At 28.8% G+C, this 18,766-nt stretch overlaps 1 protein-coding gene across 1 annotated transcript; it reads right to left on the reverse strand.

Moving 5' to 3' along the window:
* Positions 1-466: 466 nt before the first annotated feature.
* On the reverse strand, positions 467-17,133 carry LOC114126900 (proton-coupled amino acid transporter-like protein CG1139). The gene is made up of 10 exons (XM_027990944.2): positions 16,961-17,133; positions 16,667-16,738; positions 11,223-11,342; positions 8,987-9,137; positions 7,127-7,248; positions 6,064-6,148; positions 5,556-5,828; positions 4,804-4,982; positions 4,142-4,314; positions 467-1,682 (listed from the first exon to the last, which is right to left on the reverse strand). The coding sequence occupies exons 2-10, from the start codon at positions 16,711-16,713 to the stop codon at positions 1,441-1,443; spliced, it is 1,392 nt and encodes a 463-aa protein (XP_027846745.1). The 5' UTR covers positions 16,714-16,738; positions 16,961-17,133; the 3' UTR covers positions 467-1,440.
* Between the last annotated feature and the right edge of the window lie 1,633 nt (positions 17,134-18,766).

The raw sequence follows: 18,766 nt of genomic DNA on the forward strand, positions 1-18,766 counted from the left end.
ATTACGCAATAACAGTAAACAATTTATATCTTGTATAATATTATACACAACTTCAAAAACATACGATACAATTGTACAATGGATCAGATTTCCAAAGATTAAATACATAAAATCATGTTCACATTTAATTAATTCAACCTTATTGAGTAGGATTGTAATGATATAATATTGAAACAATAGCACTTTAGATATGTATTGTTTTTATAAGTAAACATACTATAGTAGTAAAATGCACACATTATTTAGTATGTCAAGAGATCTGTTATTATCATCTGTAGACTATATATATAAAAAATAAATTTCAATATTTATAGTTTTCAGATATCACTAGTATGGTACTTCAATGAGCAATTAGAAATTAGTAAATGTGTATATATTATTAGTCTGCATATATTTATGATTGTGTCATCACCATTAAACTAAGCAAACTTTCAAATGTACGTATTGAATACAAAAAAAAAACATATTATTGTTTTAATAGTGTTTATTTACACAACGTTTTATAAAACCTTAATGTATAGTATTTAAAAATAATCAGCTTTACTATGGACACATTTGCCCGAACATAACAATGTTATTGCAATATTAACAAAAATATTATTATTACTAATATAGTCTCAGTCACTAAATCAAACTTATAATAGAGGAGTGTGTGGTTCTTACATCGAAAGATGTCAGTAACGGCACATAATATTGTTTACTTTTTGCAATTATGATGTAAATTTAGAGATATAATATAAAACTATTCATAACACCTTCTAAACAGTATAATATTCATTAAATTTAACATTATTATTATAATTATTATAGGCTAAAGGCACTATAAAATTTGTATAATGTATAAAAATAAAATATTGCCATTGTTCAAAAATGATAACTGTGTGCTAAAACGCACTTCTTATTGTTCTTTTACAAAATAAATTGAGCTACTCTCGCCCTATATTTTAGTGTCAAACGCTACACAAGGCAGAGGTTAAAATATATTAAACGTCCGAACAATTATTGAAAAAAAATTAGCGAAAAATGCATGGGGGAAATATACTGTTACTTTAAGTGAATAAAAATAACGTATTGATCAAATCGCTCGTGAATTTTGTTATCGAACTGTACACAAGACCTGACGGATTGTTTTACCACCGAGTTACGCCATATCAGAAAACTTTAAAAGAAAAAATTACTTTGTGAAACGTAAAAACCTCGTCGCGTTTTCAACGTATAATATATACATTGAAACGACAATAAGACCCTGTGAACACGCGCGATTTATGTTCACGCAAAATTAAATTAAAATAATAAATTAAATAAACTGAAATAAAAGTATGGTCACAATCGTAATAATAATAATAGTAAATTATGGGCACGGTCAGTAAAACTTTTCTTCATAATATAAAGGGAATAACTTATAATAGACTAAAATAATCATGTAATATCGTATTTGCACTACAACTTCCTAGCGATGTCCTGCAAGCTGATGTACGTGCCCAGCACCAGAGCCAAAATGCCGATGATGATCAGTATGATGTCCTTGATGAGTACATAATTGAAGCGACCGAAGTTACGATCGGGCCACAAAACGCAGATCTCGATAAGCGCCGGGAACCCGATGCCCAATACGGACAGACACAGGGCGCCGAACAGCGATATGAACAGCTCCAACAGCGGTATAGCGACGGCTAACAGGACTGCAAACATTAATTTAAGACAAATATTAGATATATAGTTTACGATTCAGTATTAGTAATTATAATATTCTTAGATTTAAAGATGTCTTAGACTATCACAGTTTTTCAATATTGATTTGTAAGTTGCAACGGTGAACTTTCAAGTTTAAGTTATGTTATCTAACAGTTAATAATAAATTATGCACATCAAATTTTATGCATTTTAAAAAATAAATAATTATTGTAACATTTAATAACTTTTTACGTTTTAAGTGTAAATATTTTCCAAGGATAAAAATATATCTACCTAACTTTCACGATGTTAACTTTTTAAGAAACCCCTCCCAATATCATCCGTAATCTCTGTAAGAATAGAGTTAAAGCACATAATACCATTGATTTTATAATATAATGTGTAGTACAAATTATAACACCGTAATAAAAAATATACATACATCGACAAAAAAAAAGAACCGAAAGAATACAAATAATGTGTTCGTCTTCATGATATTAAAAGCCAAATAAAAATAGGAATTGATTACTCTTGAAACCGGTCTATCGATTGGGCACTTATGTACTTATGTATGTCTTTCATCTATCATAATACCATGACTATATAATCAGTATTCAGTATAATCTAATTTACGGCGTAAGCAAGCGTCTTTAAAGTTTTAAGCACCTATATATTAATTAGATATGATAGACTTTTTCTTCATCGTTTAACTAGGTATAAAAAGTATGTTTTAAAGAAGATTTTCCTAAAACTATAATAAATTAGAGTTTACTTAAATTATAAGCAATACATTATACATATTTTGATCCATAGCCGACGTACGCATTAATCGCGAGGAAAAACAATATATGAAATATTCAAATTTTTCATTACATACTTCGACGTCAGATTTTACATGTTATAAATCGAACTGAAAATGTATACCTAGTTGAATTTTCGATGTATTACATATTAAATATAATCTTAGTCATATTATAACATTTTGGGGACTGTCAAGATCGACATTTGGAAATAAAATATATTATGTTATACACTTATAAGCCATTTGCATGTTGGCAATCGGTATAAATAAAAAAAAAATATATATATATATATTACTGTCAACAAAATTTGGCACGAGCCACTTACCTATATAAGCTTACTTCAAAGTGAATGTTTAACAATTAACAATACCATACCGAATGTATGAGATATTTAAGTATAGTTATTATATATACATTATTATATACTATTATTTTAAACAACAGTGTTATCATAGAAATATTATGATAAGAATTAATAACTACCATAACATTTTAACAAATAACATGTACTCATCGATAAATGAGATGAATTTACGACACGGTTTTGCATATAAATTATCGTTAAGTATTAAAAACACATTTAGGTTGGACTGAAAATAAAGATAAATAATAAAGATAAATGTTTATTTTTTTTTTTTAATTATTTGGAAAAATACATTCAAATTTACAATTTTGTTAGGAAAAAAATGTTTTTAAATGTAAAACATTTTGACGAAATTAAACTATAAAAATGAACACATATAATAAGTCTATATTTTCATTTCTAAATGGTTTAAATTATTTTTTTCTTTATTTTAGGTTGTATGTTTACATTTTCCAATGGATTTGATTTACAAGCTATAATGAGTGGGTTTGAAATAAATCTGTTCTGCCAAAAATGAATTTAAAATAATAGTATAAATAGAAAACTCGTTCTTAAAATAAACAGAGGTACCTATAGAGCTGTAGACTGTATAACTACAAATTATTAAACATTATAGGTAAATTTAATATTGTCTTTAAAGTCTACGCTATAAGGTTTACGATTGATATGGTTTGCTTTATAGTGCATATATAATATTATAAGTATTTATATCAAATACGCGAGACAATACCAGAGAACTAAATACTTTATTTAACAAGCAAAATATAACGAGTGTAAGAACCGAAAGATTAAGTGGAACGATAAATTATACTTTAAGTCACGAACTGGATTCCACATATAACATGACATTCAGGGAATCCCTACACAACGGTAGGAAGATCGGGCTAATGAAGATCTAAAAACTTAGGAGTGTTGAATGAAAAAGAGATAGAATTACGTAAAGATAAACATACATTTTGGAAGTGGTGAAATTTATTTTAATTTATTAAAATTTTAGAAGTGGCTTACCTAAATTGCGTAGAATAAGTAACCATTAAATAAAAATAATGATAAGATTGATTAAAATAAAACTTATTACATAGTTGATTAATTACGTCTGTTAATTCTTTATGTTACACCCTGTATTAAATATTTACGACTATATAAATAATTCATCCTCACGAACAAATTCAAGTGTAATACGACTTTATAATAAACCGTACTAATCGATTTTATAAAAGATTTATTGATAACAAATCCATAATTAAACTAGTGATAATATAAAAAAACCATTTTGTGTATAGTTTATTATTATACTTACACGTAACGAGAACAACGGATATACGAAGCAGATATTCCATGGTAGTCTTGTCCCAGTTTTGAATTCTCTTCTTCATGTACGTATTCCAGATGATATCTACTGGCACGTACGCTTGAAGCGCGTATGTGATGAATATAGCGAACGCGAAGATGAGTTTAACCGCTTGCGAGAGGCTAGAACAAAGAACATTAATTGTAAAAGACAACATACATAATAGTGGAAAGGTTGCTATGCCTATAATATTTAAATCGGACTTAATGTTCAACTCCCTCGTGGATCATATCTTAAGTTTTTTTTAGAAATACTATAGTAAAAAAAGGTAATAATAGTTTAGGAATAAAAAACGTTCATTTCAACGAACGAAATTAGGAAAAATAAACAATATACAGGATAGTGTATAATATGAAAATTGTCTGCACTTGCAAAACAATTTTTTTTTGTATAATACCATACAGTTTATGATAAAACATAATATTTTTGCAATTATTTTACACTTATGCCAGATTTCAGTTAGTTGGAGGGTTCGCTATCAACTTTTATTTTTTAAACGATAACCAATATTTTTAATTTCCGTTATCTGAAGCATAATATTTTTATCGAAAAATTTAAATGAACAAATATCTAACAATAAGGAATATGAATTTAAAAATATTAAAACTCACATATCTGCATTCGGTAAGTTGAGCGTCACGCTGCCCGCTGAATTTTCACCATATTTGACGTATCCGAAGAAGCCCATCCCAACGTACATAATTGTGATGATAGTCATACCTACGTTAAGTACGCCAGTTGTACCACCGAAAGATGCCGGAGTTTTCATATTGTTCTCCAGCGCCAGTACCTATTTAAAATACAATAATAAAAACGCATTATTACTACTACTTTTTTAATCGGAAGATGAAGTTTTAAAACCTCATCATCATCCGTTACCCCACACACACACACAACACAATCATATCTATGTAGCAGACTTAATAGAACTGTATACTTTGCGTAATAATTATTACAATCATATAAATGAGTATCTTTGTCATGCTTGTAACAGGGTGTGTTCAAACAGACTGCAATAACATGTTAAATGCCTACATGCCAATTAAGCATTTTGAATTACCCTTTATACTATAATCATATTTCGCAAGATGTATTTTTTTACACACACGCACATATAATATATATAATAATTAAATATATTTAATATTAAAATTATGACTACAGACTAATTAATATCATCAGTGTCTGAATATATACGATATTGACGGTAACATAATATATATAAAGTGATAAACGAAGACATAATTATGATACATGCAACGAAAAAAAATTAACTTTTCAATAGTCGACTATTGTACATTATAGTATAATAATATAAGAATTTCTGTTCTATTTTCACAGCCAACCGGAAGCTACTACTTACCACACCAACAGCTTCCAGTGCGAATAGAGTTGTGCCTACGAACAGGGTGTATTTTCTCGGTTCACCGATTAATGGTCTCGAATTTATGGGCGGCAGGTCGGTGAATATGTACCAGAGTACAATGCCAAGTCCGACGAACGTAATGATATTGGCCGCCTGCGAGAAGGGCGCCAAAAGCTTTAAGTTTCTGATAAGAATGATGGCCACCAATGGAATCAGAATCATCATCATGTAGTACCGCTCGTTCATCGGTTCGATGTAAATGTCCAACACCTGTGTAAAAAAAAGGATTATTCACACGAAAGTTACGATTGAAATTATAAACAGATAATATATAGCGAAATCCCCATAGTAAACCATACATACATTGACCTTGGAATCATCGTTTAATAGGTTTAGGGGACGAACAGTTCACACTTGCAGAGCGTAACATATCCAAATACGGCCCTCCTTATACTTAGTACAAGCAATAAACGAATATGTATAGTATAGTATAATAATCACTAACCTGTTTGATGCTGGTTCCGATGAACATAATGTATACACAACATATTCCCAGCTGATAAACGATCAAGAACCCATCAACGATAAACCTGCACATATAAACAACGGAAATCCGTTATATATTTCCGATAGACTGCGTTAATACGAATACTACTAATACGCCACTATATAGGTAATATTATAACTATTGACTATACAAGAATTGGTTTGTTTATCCATTTGTTTCAACTTATTTTTAAAAGCTTAAACACATTAGTCTATATCATAATAGCGCCAATAACGGTCGCTTGATGGTCTAAATAACTACTAGCCAAGGTCATAACAATGATGTTAAAAACACGTATAACATAGTATTATAGGAAGTATATCGTTACTGCGCTGCACTGCATATGTATGCGGAAACTAAGGAATTTTAAAATTATTTCTTTTTTTAATTATATGCATATTATGATGATCTAATAGTTACACAACTACTATCGTTTTATGTATTTATGTTTCTTATATTTTTAATGATAATATTCAGATAAAATTTCAAATTTTTAAATACATTTAACTTAATAATATATATTATAAAAAAGCGTAAACCGTAATTACATGATTATTTAGTAAGGAGAAATTAATAAAATTGTCAAGGGGTTTTATTATCTTTAACTGTTAACACTTTAAGGTTATAGGTTATAATTAATAATGTACATGGCTAGGAACTACTGTTAAATCAACAAAATGTATACCTAATTAAATAAAATAAGAAATTTAATTTCAGTAAATTAAATAAGAACTATAAAAATATAAAATATAAAATAGTCATTAAACTGGAAACCATTTTAATTTTTAATGATTTATTAAGTTGTAACTATTTAAACATTTTTTGGCAATTGTTATTTGTCACCAAAAAGTAAACTTTGCTATATTTCGTACGTATAAAATATTTAATAATATTACTATAAATTCCATTCAAAATTCAAAATGTCGTTTTACTTTTATTATAATAGTTTTTTAAGAGCGAGCAGATATTTATATGGCATTATATAAGTATATTAGTTAAGAGTTGAAATAAAATCACCAACGCAGAAAGAGGAACTCCGAATCTCAAAAATGCTGGACCGTCTTGTAGGGCGTATTTCATGGAATCCGGGTAACTGAGTATGGGCACTCGGAGTCTCTTGCATAACAGGTACTGAGATCTAACCTATTATTTGTAGTGGAAAAAAAGTATATTATTAAAAATTTAGTTACATATAGGTTAAGTCTGTAAACTGTTCAGAATGTCCCTATATGTTTTATTATGTTAAAATGTTTAAGCTACTTAATAACAATTTAACATATTATATTATTTTGTTAAATTTCTAGCATTGGGGCACCTTGCTAATTCAAATATAGCAAAATAGCGAATATCACATTAAGTATTGTAATTATAATATTATATTGTAACACCTATCGAAATTTTTTTTTCCTAATTTCTATTAAAATTTAAAAAACAATTAACTTAATATAGTGTTCTCCGGCCACCAATGAGTGAAACAGCCGTTCCATGACCAGTTCACAATATTACGGTTCAGTAGGGCGTAAAATACCAAAAAGAACAGGAACAGATTAAACACACTAGTATAAAATAAAAGCAGATAAAACTAATGTAATCGGTTTTTAATGATATCCGGATGAAACACAAAAGCTAATTAATTATAGAATTTCTAGATTTTAGATGTCACACTAGTATGATAAAACATAACCAGCTCTCACGACACGATTCTTCAAAGTCTGTCAGCCTGAGCCCGAAAGTGAAATTTAAAAAAAAGTTTTTTTGTTATTAATAGCCATTTTGTAATAAATTATAACCACAAAATTAGAATTAGTAATCCAAGTCTTTGCCCTCAATTCGGTGCTGAACCAACACCCCAAATTTTAAATTTCGACTTTAAGTCAAACTAAAAATTAGTAACCAATTCGTAATAATTTATAACAATATAAAATCAGAATTTTTAACCTAAATTTTAAACCCCGAATAAATATTTTCCTATATAAGGAATATTCAAAGAAGTCCTGATTAATTTTTGCAAAATACATTTGTTTTATCATTAGTCATTACCATTAATTTGACAATGACAATATATATTATGTGCATTTTATAAGAACAAAGTCAAATTTTGTAAGTTACTCCTTCCTAAAAATCGTCTAGTGAGTGTTTATTACTCAAGAATACAATAAACAATTTTTTGTTTTTGTATCAAATACTTTGTTATTTAATATAATAAATAAACCTACATAAAATTTTACAACTTTTATACGTAATGATCTGCAATATGCTAAGTACCTAAGTAAGTAATTTATTAATTTACATACAGTTATGAATATTGGTTTCTACAAAAATATTGAAATTTTGATTTAATTTGTCGTATATTTTAATATATAGGTAATAGTATTAAATTTACAAAATAATTTTTAATTTATACAAATATGATTATTGATTAATTTAATATTATATTAATACAATTATAGAGGCCTATCTTTCTGTAGAAAAAAATGTATTTGGAATGTTTTATGTATCTACTTTGATACTTCTATAAGCACTTAATAAGACTAGATCATTTAATTGGTTTTCACCAGTAGCATTTCATGAAAATGTTTTTACCGATTTAAGCGTTGAGATAGTTCTTTCTGGCATTGCAGTTGAAAATGGTTATGTTACATTACCATTTTGGCTGTACCAGCTGAGCATCCTTCATAAGAAAATATTTATTTGATGGTTAAAACTTAGATTTCAAATTTGATTTTGCGATTACAAATTGCTTACTAATTTTTCAAAAATAAAAAAAAAAATGTACAAAATGTGACTTTTGGAATATCAGGCTTTTTACCGGATTCACCAAAACGTATAGCGATAGCCAAATCATTCTTTTGGCCTAACAAAAAAACCTAACGATACTCACCAAGACGTGCAAGCAATATGTGCATAGGATGCCGATAAGTATGGTGCCTACGGTTCCGATGAGCAATCCGGAGTTGTAGAAAGCGTTGGGCATAGCCAGAATCCCGGTTCCCAAACTGCCCTTGAGCAAGTGAATGAGTGTCTCGTTATTTCTATAAGTAGCGAAAAATAAACATAAATATATTACATTAGTGGTTAAGTCAATTGTTCTATAATTGTGTACGATATTATTACATTGTAAACGTAAAGATACGTCACATGTTATAACAAACAAAAATATATTTATACAGATTGTCATCGTTATAAAAGTAAAACTGCCAATTAACACATAATAATTATTAATAATTAATAATTTTGAATGTATAATCATTGACAATTTTAAATGTTTACATATATTATTATTATAGTTTTAATACATCATATGACGCATATCGAATAAACGGTTGAGGCAATAATCATAATTATCGATGTATTATTATTTAGTACGACGCTTGTCTGACTAAACAAGTGTGTTTGAAGGGCCGTAGCTGTTGATATGTACTAAGCTGTGCGCAAGTTCTCAATTTAAATAAAATTCATATGCGATATGTATAGTACTGTTGTCTATTATTACCATACACTACGATGATAGAATCGAACGCGTGCACAGTCAAGTATTGTACGTATTTATAATATAATAACTAATAAGTAATAACTATAACATTATTCGTCTGACGGCCGTGCACGTCGACAAACAATGACAATAATTACTGTTCAGAACGCATGTGTTAAAATTATAATAGTATAATACCTACTATCAGTATTATGATCTTATTGATCACGCATACTTGGTAATTAGTCTTAAGCAATGAAAATAAAACAAATACGAGTACTATTTTACTCCCTTTAAGTTCGGTAGAGTGTATAAAATATTTTCAACCTTCTCCCCGATAGCCATACTTTAAAGACATCTTTATGAAATAAAGGTCAAGATGTCCTAAATGTTTTTGATACTCTAGGAATTTGCTATATATAGTGCAGATGATTCTTTGCAAATACATTTTAATAAAATATTGAACGAATTATTACATGACATGTATGATGTATTACAAATCTAACCTTGTGATACCACTGGTGCCTTTCAACATAACGAATAAATAGTTATCTCCACTCAGGTCTTTGCTACTTTTTGTTACACTCATATAATATTGTCGTTTACCGTATTCACAAAATACTTACAAATAATTTTCTCCTTTTAAATTTCTCATTACAAATACTTTAAGTTATCGACAAATCGAATGAAGGGTCAAGGTAAGAAGTTATTCTAAAATCCAACATAGTATATAAACATATTGTTATAGACATTCATAACTAAAAGTTTTCGATGATCTTTCTAAAAAAATATGAAAAAAACTATAAGTCCTCAACCCTAATAATATAATAATACAGTAAATTATTGTTGGATTTTTGTTCGTCATTAAACCAATTTTACATCGTCCACTTATTACGAGAATGTAATATTGTCTGAAATCGAAATATATTAATTTATATAGTGGTAAAAACAGTAGAGCGCATACTGCAGTACTCAGCAGTAGTAATGTTGCCGGTAGAGCGTATACAATATAGCCCTAAAATTACGTAATTAAAGATACACAGACTCAGGCAACTTAAAACGTATGTTTAAATCTATACTCACAACCAGCATATTCACAAACAATAATTTTTAATATATAATATTGACTTCAATAACTAATAAATGAAAAAGTAAAGAAGATCCCAGTCCCATGACTTATTTTTAAAGATACCTAACTAAAAACATATTTAATTTAATATATTATTATAAGCTAAAGTTTCATCAATATTCAATAGCAACGGGCAACTGGACCAGCTTATTTTTGATTCGTTACACATCATAGGTACCTAAGGTTCCTTGACCGTAACATGTAAAATATTCATGATATATTATATAAACAGACATTACTGAATTATAAATTATAATGATATAACAATATTGCTAGTTCTGGAATTGGAAGTCATGATCAATATTTTGATCTGAAAAATAAGTGTTATAGTATGAGTTGCTTTATGAGTTGCTTTGTTTCACACGACCTTTACATTTTTTAAAAATATATCTAAAAATTAATTTCAGTATGTAAGTTATTCGATTTTTATTTGTTAGCTGTAATCAATTGTATCTATTTTACTTCATTAATTTTTTATTTTGATAATGGTTATACTGATAAATCAATGGAACTCACGTGGTGGGATGTTCAAGTATCCTGTGCGCGTGAGGATCATATGGTGGAGACCCATTGGCGTTGAGCGACGCATTTTCTTGTGGTACGTTCACCGCGTATGATTTTGATTTTTGTTCCTTGCTAAAAATTAAAAAAAAAATACAAATTAATTGATACATTTAACCTAAACAAAGCTGTGATTACTGCACACGTAGGCAAAATGATGTGTGCCATCTTTCCACCAATTTTTTAAACGTACTTTAGTTAACAGTTTCAACAAATTTATTTGTAGTACCATTAATATTAATATACCCATTTATGTATCAATAGAACTAATTGCTTAAAAATTGTCAAAAGCATATCTTAAATAAGGATTTTTTATATAAATAATATTAAAATTGAAAGATGTACAAAACAACTATTATACTTTAAAATGTCAACATGATTTGATAATTTTTTACTTGATTAGTCTATTAGAGTTTTTGTGACCAAAACAGTAAAAATACGTTAAAAAATCGAATGTTTTATCAGTTTATACTTGTAAAATACATCATACATTCATATCGCATTATTTGTGCAGTATTCGGGTATTTTTCTTTCTTTTCCGTGCACAAGTCATGAAATAATCAAATAATTATAAAATAAATAAACATTCTATGGTCTATAAATATAAAAACGCGTTTTAACATACCAATAAATCTAAAATGATACCGCTTTGTAAAGAATTAATAAAATATTGATTGTATTTTATACATTTTTGATAGATCAAAAACTTTTTAGACATGTTGCGTTGTGACATGTTCATAGAAATGACTACCAGGGCCCCATGGTTTATTGCAACCATTGGTCGCGTTCCTTTCCTTTATTTTCAACTATAAAATCGTAGCAACGTATTATCATTATTTCATAGAACAAAACTAGTGCCTCTTATAGTTGAAGTGAACATACACTTTTTTACTTCCCTACATTAAACTTTTACTTTTTAACATATATAAAAGACTTGTATAGCAACACAAATTGTAAATAACAGCTAATAAATATTATAACATCACTACTTAACTTATTTGATGACAAACAATAATTAATATTTTAACGATTTAAAAGTATGGATGTTTTATTTAAATTAATCTCGGAATTAATTAAAAACCAGAATAAAATTATCATTATTATTACGGAACAAATGTATGAAAAAAAAACAATTTCGATACAATAAAAATTGAAAAATAATTCATGTATAATAAATAGCAAATTATAAGTTTACAGTTTCACAAAATAATTGAATAAATTGTATGTTTAATTTGTAATTAAATTATGCTTCGAAGTATGTATGTAAGCATCTATATAAATATTTCAATTTAATATTTATATTTATTTGTATTGGTAAAATATCTTGTCAAAATGTTTCAAATCGAATTAAATAAAATTAAAATAATAAAAGGAAAGATCCACAGTAATATTCACAGTAGTTAATCATGTAGTAAAAGTGTATAAGATTAGGTTTATCAACTTCCTTTTTTAATTGGATTAAGTGTAAATGATGTTAATAATTTTATAAATAATAATTCCTGGACATTTAATAATAATACTAACTTTGCTACTTGCTAGTAGTTTAATTACATACATCAATTCTTCGTTACACAATTTACAATTATTTGTACAGATAAATGCGTTTTAAAACTTAGTTGGTACTATTAACTATTAAGTTAAACATTTTTAAAGATAATAAAGGTATGGTTTAAATTAAATATAATTTAAATACCAACGTAATTAATAGATATTTCTCATAATAGAACAAATTTCACAATGGTTGGTTTACTTTTAAGGGAATACTTACCAGTTACCAGGGTTCTATGGTCACAGCAGCACGGATGCTCTTCAAAAAGTACTACGTTTATAGTCGAAATTTTATTATTTCTGTGGTGTTCTTTATATAAATTTTTAAATTTTTGATAACTGTATTTAACTATGCAAATCGTGAACATAGCATATTATTGCAAAATAGAAAGGCGATATGCAACAATAAAGGTAGTTCTCAGCTGATATACGTAATATCTGTTTTAAATTTTGAACAGTGATAAATGTATTGCCGTATTGGTTTTACTAGTTATACATTGTTTTTTTAAATATTATGCTTTTGTGTCACCGCCAAATGGAGCAGTAAAAAAGCTTTAATTGTCAATTTATTGGGTTGGGGGGGGGGTGTCAAAATTATAAAATGAGTACTTTTCAAAATACATAAATCTTTTATAATTTAACATTAAAAGACTTGTAAAAGATAAGATAAAAAATAAAAAATTTAATTATATAAATAGACTAAACAAGCGTTATCAAAAAAAAAAATATAGGTACATTTAATCGCATTTAATTGAACTTGGAAATTATCTAATGTAAAAAAACAATTAATAAGTACTATCTATAATATTGAAGTGCATTAAAAACTTATAACTATATTAACAAGACAGCTATAATAACTTTAAATACTGTCTATTTTATAAAAAAAATACTATAAATCTAAGAACTTTTTGCTATTTTTATTTTCTCAAAGTCCGAGTACATTATTATTATTATTATTATTGTGTAAGGAAGAAAAACAATTCAGTCAAAAATTAAATTGGAACCGTGAACACGATTTAGTTTTTGAATTATACCGAATTGAATTATTATAACTATTTGTATTTGTTTACTGTAATTCACATTTGTGATATTTAATTTGAATATTATCACAGTTATCACCTTTTTTTGATTGTATATGTATACACATCAAAATTATTAATTGTACAACTTTATTACTTTTTTTCTGCTGTTTTTTTTTTATTTTATTTTAAATGCTACTGTATTTTTTTAAACGAATGTGCTTATTGTACATAAAATTAAATTATCTAATGTAAATATTCATTAAATATACTTATCAGAAAAAAAACTCAGCCATTAGGCTTAATAATACGACGTCGTGGTTAAAATGCATCAGCATTGTTGAGAAGAAGAACCAGTATTTTTTATCGAAACACATATTTTTAATAATGAGAGATCAAAATAATAATTTGAAAATAAATCCACAGAATAAAAATGAAAAAACTAATGTTAGATTTAATATAAAATGCATAATTTAAGTTCAATGTTTTTTTATTTTATATATAATTGTTAGCATTGTTATGATATTATTAAATTTTAAAAATGTCAAAAGAAACCAGTTTTCCTCTCACTTGCTGGCCACCAAGAAAATTAAGGTATCTTTTAAGGACATTATTCAACTAAATTGGCATTTATTTAAAAGTCGACAATAATTATCATTAAGCAAGTATATAAAGTAATTAACTTTTAAACTGAGGACTTTTTTCCACAGCTTTACCGCTAGTAACAGATTAAAAACGAACAGTCCGACTGACAACTCACAATCTGGTAATTAAAATGCAAAATGCATTAAAACATTCAACGGAAAGCGAAGACCGTTAATATCATCTCTTGGCTGATAAAATTGTTAAGTCACCAAACGATAAAAAAAATAAGTCACACCTAAAATGTAAAAAACGCTGGAAGCAAACTACTTAATGGTCAAGTTGTACTACAAACACATATCAAGAAACCGTATATGATACACGGTATCATATCACAATTATTGCCATTAATTAAAAATTACTATAATATGAGCATCGAACGACGTTTCGAACCAACAGCAATTATTACACCGTCATTTAACAAAACCTCTGGATACGGTGTCCTGTTACTCACTTAGGCATTACGCAACTATTCTATAGGAAATAAATCAACATTATAGTCTATAAAGGTTCGACCCCGAAATAAACGAATTATGAATAACACGTAATCGATGTTGCTATGAAATTATCATCGATCGAACGTACCCAATTAAATGCCGGTCGGACATTTGAATATTAACGGATATGAACAATCACTACCGGGTACAAAGTTTAGTAATATTTTATAAAAATAAAATATTTATGAATTTTATTATTAAGCCACACAACAATATGATAATATAAATTTGTTATTACAACATTTCGTAGTAGGAAAAATAAATCACAACAAACAATATTAATAGATTCTGAAGTGTGAACACAAATAATAGATTATTAGTTATTAATGTCGATGTGCATCATATTCACGCGAACGTAAACAATAAAAAAATATTTTTGACCCAGAAACACGATATTAAAACAATAATAGACCAAAATCAAGCCAACACCACACAATTGCATATAAAAAATAAAACTCAACTGGAAATAAACTAAACAAATATTTTGGTAAAAATTATGCAATATGAACTCTTAACATGATATTTTCCATTACAATATTCTCTGCAGTATTCAATGTCAGTCTTTTGTTTCTATAACGCGCACATGAAATAACATAATAATATATACGCACGTCACAACGTCCGTGCATTGAATTGGTCTCATTTGCTGCATAATAGTGGTTAGAATCTATTAGCATATACAACAATGCAACCGCCGAATAGCGTATGCCTAACGATCGTAGATCATGTTTTACAATTGGTTTATATAGTACGTGTAATATACCAATACTGTCCCCCGTCGGCCGTCATAATATATCAGTTTTCGACCGAGTATTTTGGGAGTAAACATTTCGTTTCACCCGAACACTGTTCGATTTCGGATCTTTTAACGTCGATATAGAATGTATGTTTACACAACGGTCCATCTAACATCACTCAATAAAAACGAAATAGATGTCGTTGAGCGAAAATAAACATTTCTCTACGTAGTCGAGCATAAAAATATGTCTTACTGGTGGTTGGTATGGGCTGTATGTTTTTTCATTTGAATTATCGTATATACAGTGTAAGAGTGCCCAAACGCGTCTTTTAAAAACTGTTCGACCCAAACGCGCCTACCACTTACCCGCTACCACTCACACATCACCAGGCTACGACTACCAAAGGAATTTTACCCAAAACTGGTTTTCCAGGTAGGTAAGAGTGATCCAGGCCGTATTTTGTTTTCGTGTGTTCACATTTCCAAAACACGCATGGTAAATGTAAACAACATTTTTCGTTTTGTATCGATTTTTCTACGCCCAGCTGGAGCGCAATGTATGAATCGTGTTAACACTTGAACAGACAAAAGAGCACAGCAAAAAGAAATACCTCTGAAAACGAACTCCACGACGACGAATTCGATACAGGCGTTAATAATATAAATGTGAGTTGTGTTGACCAATTCGCATGGTCGCGCACAAGTACACCTTCTTGGTGTACCTACGGCCTATAAGTGCGCAGTTATAGACGACGCGTATAATATAATAACACAGTATTTAACCCCCCCATGACCACACCCTCCGTAAAACGACGGTTGTTTAACGGACAAAAAACGCGAACACGTTAGTAGAGAGAAATCGGAAAACGCTCTTGTCATTATAATAATAATATCATCACGGGTGTATCGTGTACCATATTATATTATATGTAAATATATTATTGTTATACTCACGTGCCGGACGGGGGTCCGATGCCGGTCAGCGAAAGCGATTCAGACATGTCTGTCGTGATGATTAGTAAGTACCTGCAAAAAAAAAAAAAACAAGCACGACGCGATCGTTGATTAAAAATATCTTCGGATGATGGTATTATAGGTGTGAGAAATAATCGAGGAAATAATAATACGAGGGATCGAAACACGTGCGCTACAATGACGACGTCGTGTAATGCGCGTACGATATTAATGAGATTGTCCGTCGACAATATAATCGTACCGTACAATACTATTAAAATGTTAGATTCTCACCTTTGGAAATTTTGGCGGTAAAACGATTTACATGTATAATTTGATAATAAGTGAAAAAAAAAAACCGACGTCGATTGTCGTGCGAACGCGCGCGGTGGATAACCGAAATGTCAATAAGTGCTCGCCGGCGGACCGCAACTACTGAACGCGTATGGTAGCCTCGTTGTAGTGCAGCGGCACTCGTCCCAGTCTCGTGTCGAGCATGCGCCCCACTATCGGGCACCGGCGGCGGCGACGGCGGCGGTAGCGAACGACCGTGATCGATATATTATTATTATTTTTGTTGTTGTGCGATCGCGGGGTGGCTAGGCGGGAAAAAAAGGGCTACACGACCCACGTTTCCCATTCATTTCGACCGACGATTCGTGATATTATTAATAATGATAAACAACGTTGTACCTACGAGTGCGTTATTATTATACGGTTGTCGATGTCTCAAAAACGAACCTATTTAAGCTTCCGCGAAACTTAAAATTGCGCGATAAAAATATAATAACAATAAATTATACTTAAAGCATACACTCCGACACTCGAATACTCGACTTTATTTTATCCCGTCCGTTTCTCGGTCACCCGGTGACGCGACGAACACCGGAAAACTATTAACATCCTTATTGAGCACTCGTATAATATTATATTAATAGCTTAAGAGCTTGACCATGTTTCTGTAATTGGATTTGTATATAATACGATCCGAATCGGTAGTTACGGCATTTATGGAGTAGGGTGGTCACGAGAGTGTGCAGTGCTGCAACCACGAAGATTTTTGCGAGGACAGAAGCAATCACTTTACACGCACAGATCACTAAAAAAAAATATTTAAGTAAATCATATAATATTATTATCATGTACTGCAACTAATTATAAAAGTTTTTAACGGACTTCAAAATAGTGTATTTTAAAAGAATAGTACCTGTTGGATATATGTCCTACTGTCCTAAAGAAATGGCGAAGTACATAAAAGTATACTCATTTTAAATTGTGTAATAATAAAAAATAAAATAATATTTAAAAATGTACCGAACGCATCATTAATTTCATCAAGCTATTTTAAAAATTGGAGGTAATAAAATATGTATTACTGAAACTTCTTTAGAATATTTTACACTAATCAATAAAATAATTCATAGAAATGAAGTATCATTTTTACCCGGCAAAATTAAATCAAAACTTCAGACTTTAAATACAATTAATGTAGATTATTATGATTTAAAACACCAAGTTTCAATGATTAACCACTTTTCTTATACTTATTACTTATATAACTTTTATTTTTATCTTATTCCTTGAAATTTTATCATTTTTAATTTCCGATTATATTATTATAAGATAAATGATAATATTATTTATAAACACGGTTCAATAATGATATACCATCGACCGGGTACGGCTGATACGATTAATAATTATTAGGTATGGCACAAAGACACAGTGTTATCATTTCAGTTTATAATTTTAAATCGTTTTAAACTAAAGTAGAATTGTTAAATTTGTAACATGTGTGTGTCTAAGCTTAGTTATTTTATGTGCTGTAAAAATATCAGAAAAGAGAAAGAATAAAATCAATAAATTCTTCAAGAAAGTTCCAAAAATTGACAATGGTACGTAGTATTATTGTTACCTATAATAAATTATAAATTTAGATCTTTAACTTGAGCTTTAAATTTGTTTAATACATAATACAATAACAAATTGGTTTACTGTTTCAACAATGTTTAACAAATTTAATTTATCAGATACCCAAAATTTTACCTACTCATCTGTATTAAATAAGGAGTGATGACGTAATGTATAATCATTGTTACA

This window comes from Aphis gossypii, chromosome 1 (genome assembly GCF_020184175.1).
Source record: "Aphis gossypii isolate Hap1 chromosome 1, ASM2018417v2, whole genome shotgun sequence".
Classification (NCBI taxonomy): Eukaryota; Metazoa; Arthropoda; class Insecta; order Hemiptera; family Aphididae; genus Aphis; species Aphis gossypii.